Source organism: Theropithecus gelada, chromosome 4 (assembly GCF_003255815.1).
Source record: "Theropithecus gelada isolate Dixy chromosome 4, Tgel_1.0, whole genome shotgun sequence".
NCBI classification, from domain to species: domain Eukaryota; kingdom Metazoa; phylum Chordata; class Mammalia; order Primates; family Cercopithecidae; genus Theropithecus; species Theropithecus gelada.
In genome coordinates this window covers 157,300,183-157,311,616 of record NC_037671.1, presented here as the reverse complement: position 1 = coordinate 157,311,616, position 11,434 = coordinate 157,300,183, and the positions used below count along the sequence as shown (strand labels likewise).

The following is an 11,434-nucleotide window of genomic DNA, read 5'->3' as shown; positions in this document are numbered from 1 at the left end:
TCTGGAAGTTGTTGGTGACTTGGACCAGGATGGTGATAGTAGAAATGATGAGAAATGATCTGATTCTAAATACATTTTCAATGAAGGGCCAAGATCATTTATTGATGAATTGGATATGTTGTTGAGTGTGAGAAGCTAAGAATTAACTCAAAGTTTTGGATGGTGGACGTTCAAGAATAGAGTTGTCACGTTCTAGAGATGTAGAGAGGAGGAGGAGAAGCTAGGCACAGGAGGGAGGTCAAGGGCTTGGCTTTAGACATGTTAAGTGGCAATATCCTGTGGGCAGCAGGAAACATTAGTCCACAGTTCAGGGGAAAGGTCAAAGTTGGAAGTGTTCATTTGAAGCTCATCAGCATATAGACTATGCCATAATACAGTATGAAATCACCAAGGGAGTGGTTATGAATAGAGAAGGGAACTGAGGACTGAGCCTTAGGGCTACTGAGATGAAGAAGAAACATAACGGCAGCTGACGAGAGCAGCTCGTGAGGTAGCAGAACCACAAGGGGGTGGTGACCCAGGAGCCAAGGGAAGAAATTGTTTCAAGGGGGAATTGAAAGGCCAAGCAAGAACTTGAGGCCTGATAACTTACCACTGGGCTTAGTAATGTAGAAAAACTTGGTTAAGAATGGTTTTGGTGGAATATTGATGATGAAATTCTCATTACAGTGAATTTTAAAAGATAAGATTAGAGGAATTAGAGACAGGGGGTATAAATGACTCAAAGAGTTCCTTTCTGATAAAGGGGTAGTTGATAAATGAAAGAAGATGCAGGCTTCAATAATTCTTTTAAGGTGGAAAACATTACTGCATATTTGAGAGTGAAGGTGTTTGGAAGGGAACCACTGAAGATGCAGGGGAGAGAGAGTTGGAGGGTATATCTTGGAATAGGCATGAACAGGTGGGTATGGGACACATCTGAGGAGTGGCCTGTGAAGGGAGAGAGTCCATTCATTTGCAATAATTTGCAGCAATAAGGGTGTAAGCTGAACATGCAAACAGGTATAGGCTGGTGGCATGTGGACATTCTCTTCTGATTGCATCACTTTTTTCAGTGAAACAGAATGCAAAGTCGTTAGGTGAGAGTAAGGATGTGAATAAGTATTTGAGATTCAAGAAGGGAGGGGGCATGAAATAGTCATCTCAGAGAGGAGAGGAATGAAGGTAAAAGGGAAATGGAGTAGGATTCCTGAGCAATTGTCATGGTCCATTTTTGTTACGAATTTAAAAGAAGGTTGCTGTGTGTTTTTCTGTACCACATTCAGTGTGCAGGAGTGGAGTGAGAGGAAACTGCATTTAGCTACTGTTCAAGTTTAGCCAGGAAAGTATGTTAATGGGAGAGAGCTTAACATAATGCCAGGAAATACTGGAATCTAAACTGAGTAAAGAGGTAGACATGAGTAAATGAAGGACAGTGGAAAGGTGTGTAAAATAAATGAATTGAGGTCTTCAAGGGAGTTGAAAAATTGTTGGAAAGGAAGCACTCGTGAAAAATTGTTAGAAAGGAAGCACATAGGCTGGGAGGACAGGATGTGAAGCTTGAAACCAATCATTTGGATGACTCTTGTCATTTATAATGACATCCCGGGATATGACCATGGAAGGTGAGATGAGATGGAGGTGAGTCTATAATTGTTAAAAGAGGTCAATAAATTAAGAGTCCATTATTGGAAGGATCATTTAGGTGGACAATAAAATTGCTAAGAACTTTAGCAGGAGTAGCATTACAGACAGTGACAGTAAGCCAGGAGCTCATATCTTCAAGAAGTACAGAGAGATGACTTGGGAGTCTGTACATGCCTGCAATAGGAGGAAGTTGATGTGGTTTGTTTCCCCACTCAAATCTCATCTTGAATTGTAGTTCTCATAATCCCCACGTGTCATGGGAGGGACCTGGTGGGAGGTAATTGAATCATGGGGGAAGCTACCTCCATGCTGTTCTCATGATAGTGAGTGAGTCCTCATGAGATCTGATGGTTTTCTTAGGGGCTTTTACCCCACTTCACTCTACACTTCTCCTTTCTGCCACCATGTGAAGAGGAACGTGTTTACTTCCCCTTCCACCATGATTGTAAGTTTCCTGAGGCCTCCCCAGTCCTGCAGAACTGTGAGTCAATTAAATCTCTTTCCTTTATAAATTACCCAGTGTCAGGCAGTTCTTCATAGGAGTGTGAGAATGGACTAATACAGAGGTATAGCATGAAGACATGAACTTCAAAGGTTGCAAAGGGTTAGAGGTTAGGGAGGAAAAAGGGATAATGATCTTCAATGGCAATGAGTGTAAGTGGACACTTACTCTTCCTCCAGATCATATAATATGAAAAGATACAAGGAATATAGTAAAGAAAACAGCCACCATTGACAAGGCTGCGGGGGAGAAGGTGTCCTGAGGGGAGAGAGTTTTAGTTAGAACAAAGAGAGGGAAGCATTTAAAAAAGAATTTTAGAAAATGGAATAAAGACCATGAGTCCCCAAGGGCACCCTTGGAAGGGTTTTGTGAGTAACAGCACAATGGGAAATTGGTTTGGATTAGGAAATGAGTAGAGTAGTATAGAGATGAAAGTCTGAGCAATAAGGGATGGGTGGTTGATGGAATCAGGGACAAAGGTTATGATAGGGTTAGTGTTCATGACCTTCTATTGGAAAGTTGGGGCACTCTGCCAGGGAGTTCCTGCCTTGCTAGAGAAATCTATTTTAAACTATAAGTTCTATCAACATATTTTTAATTCATATGTCATTTTCAAACATTAGATGATTAGATCATTTGCACAGAACTGTTTGCTTAGTTAGGTAATCAAACAGCAATTTATTAACTTCCCATATTGCTATTGTATATTCAACCTGGGTAATTTGTATATACAGATAATAATTATTTCTAGCTCGTAAATTCTTAAAGCTGAAAGAAAAGAAACAAAAATACTATTTTGCCAGGTCCTTAGATAAGCTTTCAAGTCACAATGTTGTCATAGAGCACTTAAACAAATAAATCTATTCAAAAACAAATTATAACACTTTAAAAAGCACTCATACAAACAATGATGTTTAATATTCTTTAAGTTGGGTAGACAAATTATTCTACAGATGTGGCATTCATACTATCAACAATTTCTAAGATACTGTGCCTAAGGCTTGATTTCTCTTAAACCTATATGTGCAAATATGAGTTTGAGGTAGGCTCTGATTCATTTTGGTTTTTATTTCGGAATTGACTAAACATTTTAAAGCCACAAGGCCTATGAAGTTGCCAGATGGCTTTTTCATCTTCTGTGAATTTCCTCTTCTAAAAGTGAAATTTGTATTTTGCTTTATTCCACCTTCCCTTACTTCTTTGTGAACCCTAGTTCCTGCTGAGAGTCCCTACTCAATATGACATCGGGTAGAAATGCTTTCAAGAGTCAGGAATAAATAAACACTTCTAAACAGTGATTTTGAGTGTTATGTGATTCCTTTAGTAAGTTAACAAATAAGTAAAAGAAAGAGGGAAAAGAGAGGGAAATAGTGGAGGAAAAGTCTAACTAGAAAATATATAACTTAACTGATTGAGTTTAGTTAAATGCAAACTTAAATTTCATAGTAAGAAATCCATCAGTGTTTTAGTGACATTATAATCATAATTCAAATATTGCTTAGTTTAAATAATGGTTTTTGTTTGCTGTTTAGTTTCTATCACGGAATGAGCCTGTGTGCCTTTTTAAATAAATCTTACAGATTTATTTGGTATAAATATGTTTCCTTCTGGGAATAGAAGACCAAAGGAGAGTGGGGGAAAAGTGTTTCAAATTTATTAAAATATACATTTTCATACCAAGATATTCCTTTTCTCTCATTCTAAACCATCAGCCCAGAGGGAAGGGAAAAAGATAAACAGGAAGGCTGACTCCTGGAATTCTAGGAATTGTTGCTATTTTCTAGCATTTTCATACCAAAGTGATGGACTATAGGACTTCATTGCCAGAAATTTGTACTCTTCCCCAAGCTCGCTTTCTTTCTTTCTTTCTTTCTTTCCTTCTTTCTTTTCTTTTCTCTTCCTTCCTTCCTTCCTTCCTTCCTTCCTTCCTTCCTTCCTTCCTTCCTTCCTTCCTTCCTTCCTTTCTTTCTTTCTTTCTTTCTTTCTTTCTTTCTTTCTTTCTTTCTTTCTTTCTTTCTTTCTTTCTTTCTTTCTCTTTCTTTCTTTCTTTCTTTCTCTCTCTCTCTCCCTTCCTTCCTTCCTTCCTTCCTTCCTTCCTTCCTTCCTTCCTTCCTTCCTTCCTTCCTTTCCTTCCTTTCCTTCCCTCCTTCCCTTCCTTCCTTCCTTCTTTCTCTCTCTCTTTCTTTCTTTCTCTCTCTCTCTTTCTTTCTTTCTTTCTTTCTTTCTTTCTTTCTTTCTTTCTTTCTTTCTTTCTTTCTTTCTTTCTTTCTTTCCTTCTTTTTCTTTCCTTCCTTCCTTCTTTTTCTTTCTTCCTTCCATCCCTCCCTCCCTCTTCCCTCCCTCCCTCTCTCCTTCCCTCCCCTCCCTCCTTCCTTCCTTCCTTCCTTCTTCCTTTCTCTCTCTTTTCTTTCTTTCCTTTTTCTTCCTTCCTCTCTCTCTCTCTGTCTCTCCCCTTTTCTCTCTTTATATATATGTATGTACATGTCTGTATATATGTTATATGTGTGTGTGTGTGCGCATATATGTGTATGTGTGAATCTAAGTTCTAGAATTTAGCTCAGAATTACAGGGTCATATAGAAACAAAAGGGACAGTTTCAAACTGAGTCCCCTGGAACTTTGAGGTTCTTTAGTGAAGTACAATAAAAGGAGGCCTAGTAGAAGATGCCTACTCATAATAATTTTTTTTACCTGTTTAAAAGTGAGATTTATTGGATTTCAGAACTTAAAAACTAAAGATGTCGTGTGCCTTGCCCACAGCCCACGTGGAAACTCAGCTTCCCTAGGCTCTCACCTCAGTGCTCTTTGTACCATGCCACTTCACTTCTTACCATAGACTTTAGTCTGTATATAAAAAATCCTTAATAAGCGGGACCACAATATCATTCTTTACTAGTAGCTGCCATTATTTAAGACACCATAAATTCTTATATGAATATTTAAAGCTTAATTTTTAAAAATTGACCTCGAGTTGGTTCTTTCTGCAATGGAGAGAAAGACTGGACTTCTCTTCAGTTCAAAGAAACTGAACTAGTCATTGAGACTACAGCTCATAGTCAAGCTTTAATGATTTTGTGAATTAAACTTCAATTTCTTGCCAGTAAAATGAGGTTAATAAAGCATCATATCTTCCTTACAAAAAATGAAGTTGGTCTTATAAGTGTCAAATAAAACAGTAACTGAAATAATGCATGGAATATATGTAGAAGTACTTTGCAAGCTGCAAATAAATATATGTAAGCTGCTTCTTATTACAATTAATTATTATAAAATAAGAAATATATAACTTATCTATGACCAAGTGCAAAAGTGGGCACTAATGGGTATTAATTCTGCACAAGAGGCACATTTAAAAGACTTCTTGTCTTTTTCATAAACATATTTTAATTCCAAATTTTCTGGCAATTTCTTTCTACCCTTTAGAATGTAAGTCTCCCCCACTAGACTGGCTTTCTGTGGACACAGATTGTTTCCGTAGATGTGGATCATAATCATCATTTGATCTTCTCTGACCTACAAATGTGAAAGTTTCATATAGTTCAACCTAATAATTTAGCTTTGTATTTCTAGAACAATGTCCAGCTCCAGGTAAAAGTTTTTTTAAAAATTGCTGTACTGAACTATTGAATGGAACTTGGAAATAAAGTTCCTTCCAAAATAACTGCTCTTCAACAGGGAGTAATAGGTAAATGTGTTAGAAGTGAGAGGAATCAAACTGCCAATGATTTATTCTTTTTTTTCCCCTCCTAGGTTTCTGGGATAGGTATGTGCAAATAAAAAATAAAAACGAGAAGGAACTGTAACCTGATTACGAATTTGGGAAAAAGATTAATCAACACACAAAGGGAAAAGTAAACTGGTTGACAGCCCTCAGGAATCATGCCCTTTTGCCACAATATAATTAATATTTCCTGTGTGAAAAACAACTGGTCAAATGATGTCCGTGCTTCCCTGTACAGTTTAATGGCGCTCATAATTCTGACCACATTGGTCGGCAATCTGATAGTTATTGTTTCTATATCACACTTCAAGCAACTTCATACTCCGACAAATTGGCTCATTCATTCCATGGCCACTGTGGACTTTCTTCTAGGGTGTCTGGTCATGCCTTACAGCATGGTGAGATCTGCTGAGCGCTGTTGGTATTTTGGAGAAGTCTTCTGTAAAATCCACACCAGCACTGACATTATGCTGAGCTCAGCCTCCATTTTCCATCTGTCTTTCATCTCCATTGACCGCTACTATGCTGTGTGTGACCCATTGAGATATAAAGCCAAGATCAATATCTTGGTTATTTGTGTGATGATCTTCATTAGTTGGAGTGTCCCTGCTGTTTTTGCATTTGGGATGATCTTTCTGGAGCTAAACTTCAAAGGTGCTGAAGAGATATATTACAAACATGTTCACTGCAGAGGAGGTTGCTCTGTGTTCTTTAGCAAAATATCTGGGGTACTGGCCTTTATGACTTCTTTTTACATACCTGGATCTATTATGTTATGTATCTATTACAGAATATATCTTATAGCTAAAGAGCAGGCAAGATCAATTAATGATGCCAATCAGAAGCTCCAAATTGGATTGGAAATGAAAAATGGAATTTCACAAAGCAAAGAAAGGAAAGCTGCAAAGACATTGGGGATTGTGATGGGAGTTTTCCTAATATGCTGGTGCCCTTTCTTTGTCTGTACAGTCATCGACCCTTTTCTTCACTACACTATTCCACCTACTTTGAACGATGTATTGATTTGGTTTGGCTACTTGAACTCTACATTTAATCCAATGGTTTATGCATTTTTCTATCCCTGGTTTAGAAAAGCACTGAAGATGATTCTGTTTGGTAAAATTTTCCAAAAAGATTCATCCAGGTGTAAATTATTTTTGGAATCGAGTTCATAGAATTATTATATTTTACTGTTTTGCAAATTGGTGATCATGTCTATGAACACAACATAACCCACCACATGCCCCAATCACATGGATTTTTTTAATCAGTTACTTGAGTCAAAGCATGTTTGGTGAGTTAAATTATGATGCTTATAGGTAATTTCCTATTTGGGATATAGGAGGTATAATCTTTTCCATTCTTACCACGCATATCGGAACTTTGCAACTCCAGCATTTAAAGGCCTGCATTGTATATAACTTTTCCTGCCCTTAGAAGAACTGCCATGAGTTTGCTATGGTACCTTAGCTGTTCAGTGGTGGAAACTATAGGGCTGAATTTGAGGATGCAAATTAGAATGATTTTGTCATATCTGTGTACATGTCCTTGTCACATATGTGTATATGTCTTTTAGTAAAATCAACTAAAAGTACACACATTAAATGTTACTGCTAAATAAGTGTTGACACATAATTTATTTATATTGTTAATATATATTCCAATCCTTAAATATCTTGAGTTTCATATTTTTAAAGTATGTTTTTCTGATTCTCATATGTCTGAGAAATTTGAAAAATGAAGGAAAATAAAATATGTACAAACTAAATGAAATTTTAAAAATGTTACTCACAGCATACTTCCTGATAAGGATTATATCATCTAAAATTCTTTATTTTATATTAATATTTTTCCTTTTCAACTTTTATTTTGGAGTCAGGGGGTATGTGTGCACATTTGTTAACTAAATATAATGCATGCTGCTGAGGTTTGGGCTACGAGTAATCCCTTTTTGTGGCTGTATAATGTGACTTTGCACAGATGTACAAATATATTTTTAACCATTCTCTATTGTTAACAATTCCAGTTGTTTCTAACTTTTCTAAAAATAATATTAATTAAATGAAATTTCTGCTTTTTACCTGCTACTGAAGTCATGAAAATGTCTAGAAGGATTTTACCATGTCTTAAGGTCATATCTGGCATCATAGGGTTCAAAACACAGGCTATCTGGCATTAAACAAATTCACTTTGCTGGGCTCCATAGTACACAGAAAGAGAAGCAGCCATCCAGCAAAGTAGCTAAACATGAGGGCCAACAAGAGGTATAATCAGACTGGATATACCATGGCTATTTAGATGGCATATATAAAAATAAAAAAGAGGAACAAATAATGGTTTCAAATAAGATTCTCTAAAGGAAGTGGGCAAACATTCTAAATGACAAGCATTCATCAGCAATTGAGCTGATGAATACAAACTTCACATGGTCTGTTTCAGATTGAGTATCACCAGGGATTTGGATTTACCTTCGGCCCATGAATAACTTAGGGTAAGGCAGATGATTTTAAACATAACTGAATGCACACTGCTGCATATAAATTTCTGTTTACAAATCTGAGGATCTCCTGAGGATATGTTAAATCCTTCCAGAAATTATAGTCTGTTTCTGGAGTATATATTTTGTCTGAATGATCTGTATCAAGTTTTGCTCTAGTACATTTTAAAAACATTATGTTTTATGTTTTTAATTTAGTATACGCAAGACAAACTAAGTAGTGTCCCTAACCACTCTCAGTTTCAGAAGAGTTTTTTCACCTGTGAGACCAGTTTGACTTTTTTCACCTGTAAGACCAGTCTGTCAAATTTTAAAAAGGAAACAAGCATTTAGTGAGTTTTCTATACTTTGCAGTAATTTTATGTGCTTTTCTTCATTTCCTCCCATAATTCTTCTTAAGATTACTCTGAAGTGTTTTGTACTTTTCTGTATGTATGTTTTGCCTATTCTGAATTTTTTTCTAAAACCATTATGTTTTCTATGTAACCATTACTGCTGGTTTTATAATAAAGTTTATATTAGCTTTTCAGTTGACTCATTTGGGTTTTCATTATACAAATCATATTATCCTCAAACAAGGCTAAGTTTTATCTTCTTTCCAGTAATTATGATTCTGATTTATATTCCTTACTGTACTTTCACTAGTTAGAATTTGTGAATCAATATTGATAATGGTGATAATCTTTCTTACATTTACTTTAAAGTACTATTCAGGTTTTAGCATAGATTCCACATTTATTTTGGGACAAGTTCACGACTCAAATAATTTTACATTTTTTCACTCAGTACTAAAGCTCTTACAGTCTATCTTTATTGTTGGTTTTGTTTTTAATATTCATAATACGTAATAACTGACCCTCTCAGCACAACAGGAAGAAAGGTTTCCTTCGTCTTTCCATATTCCCAGCTTTGCTGTAGCTTCCCTTTCCTCATGCAGAGGTGTTTTTGTCTTTTAATTTTCCAGAGTCTATTTAACAACTGGAATCCAATTCACTTTTGAGATGTTTTTTATTCCAACTAGTTATAGTTCATTGGAACTGTAATAAAAAAATTGACCCCTGCCTCTCCCTTTAATTAAGCAGATGAGTAAATTACCCAACCTTGTATTTTCAGACCTTTCTCTAGAATTTGAATCTCTGACAAAGGGATAGAAACAGTGATTCTTAGCAGAATAATTAGCAGAAAACAATGAAATCATGTGGGTGTTCATTTTATCCAAGCAGTAAGATCATGAGCAGACTGCTCATGGTAATATCAAGATTTCTTTCTTCCCCAACTCCAGAACTACCCACCTGTTTGTTCATTTCCAAATTCAGTTATCCAGCATGGATTCCATGAGTCCCAGATAGCCTTCTAATTAATTCCCTTTGAGAATAACTTTTGGTTGCATCCACAGAAAGAATCTTAACTTGACATATAAGATTATAGCAAATACCAAGAAAGCAATTTCAATGCCACTCCTTCCCCAGGTCAAGATAACTTGCAATCAAAACCGTCTCAACTTCCACCCTCTTCTCAAAGAGGAATGTTCATATAAATTTCCACTCCAGATCAGTAAAAGAAGTGTTAGCAAGGAAGTTTGTTGGAACTGATTTAATAATGATAATAATAATGTCATCTTAAGAGATCAGTGAACTGGAATCCATCTTGATTTTGAAGTCAGTTCTTGAAGTCAATAATCCAATCTTTAGAGACTCATAAATATTTGCCAAAAAAGTAGTGCAAAGCAGATGAACTCCAATTCATTGTCGATTCTGATGAGCCACAGTTTCCCTTTAGTTCTCAATAAGAACTTGAACATTAAAGGTATAAAGAAATATGCAGAATGATTTATGGTTCTAAATTTAGTAGATGATAAAGTGTACTGACAAAATTATTATTTAGTAGTTGAGATATGCACTCAGAAAATCTGGATGATGTAAGAATCAGATTGAGAGTTTTGATTTTTGTCTTTTGCTTTTTTAAAAGATCAAGTACATATGCATTTTCCAAAGTGCTTTAATATAACTCATTGAGTACGTGGCCAGCTATAAGAAATATTGGAAGTAAACTTGACAGATCCTCACCACCTTCTCCACATCTCTTGTCCTTCTAAACCTCCTGCCCCAAGCCTTTAAGCTCCCAGTGAACTTAGGCTGCTCTAACATTCATTCCATTGAGACTGGTTCTGTTCTGATTCACATTAGCTTCAGCATTTCCTTTGTTTCTTTCATTTTTCACAGGGGGAAGACATTATTGACTCACACAAATTAAAATGTTCTCAATATATTTATAAATTAAAGTGATGTAGGAGCTTAAAATTAGGCTACCCACAATGATTTATCAATGGCAGGTATCCCTCTTTTTTAAAGTATACTTCTAGTTCTGGGATACATGTACAGAACGTGCAGGTTTGTTACGTAGGTATACAGGTGTCATGGTGGTTTGCTGCACCCATCAACCCATCATCTACATTAGGTATTTCTCCTAATGCTCTCCCTCTCCTTGCCCCTTACCCACTGACAGGCCTCAGTGTGTGATGTTCTCCTCCCTGTGCCCATATGTTCCCACTGTTCAACTCACAGTTATGAATGAGAACATGCTCTGGTTTTCTGTTCCTGTATTAGTTTACTGAGAATGATGGTTTCCAGCTTCATCCATGTCCCTGCGAAAGACATGAAATCTTTCTTTTTTTATGACTGCATAGTATTCCATGGTGTATATGTGCCACATTTTCTTCATCCAGTCTAACATTGATGCGCATTTGGGTTGGTTCCAAGTCTTTGCTATTGTGAATAGTGCTGCAATAAATATACGTGTGCAAGTGAATTTATGGTAGAATGATTTATAATCCTTTGGGTATATAACCAGTAATGAGATTGTTGGGTCAAATGGTATTTCTAGTTCTAGATCCTTGAGGAATCACCACACTGTCTTCCACAATGGTTGAACTAATTTACACTCCCACCAACAGTGTAAAAGCATTCCTATTTCTCCACTTCCTCTCTAGCATCTGTTGTTTCCTGACTTTTTAATGATTGCCATTCTAACTGGCGTGAGATGGTATCTCATTGTGGTTTTGATTTGCATTTCTCTGACAACCAGTGATG

At 36.3% G+C, this 11,434-nt stretch overlaps 1 protein-coding gene across 1 annotated transcript; it reads left to right on the top strand.

Annotated features, from left to right (window-relative positions):
- Positions 1-5,985: 5,985 nt before the first annotated feature.
- Positions 5,986-7,320, top strand: LOC112623540 (trace amine-associated receptor 1). Its single transcript, XM_025384075.1, has one exon. It carries the CDS (start codon positions 6,007-6,009, stop codon positions 7,021-7,023), a length of 1,017 nt encoding a protein of 338 aa, XP_025239860.1. The 5' UTR covers positions 5,986-6,006; the 3' UTR covers positions 7,024-7,320.
- The last annotated feature ends 4,114 nt before the right edge of the window (positions 7,321-11,434 follow it).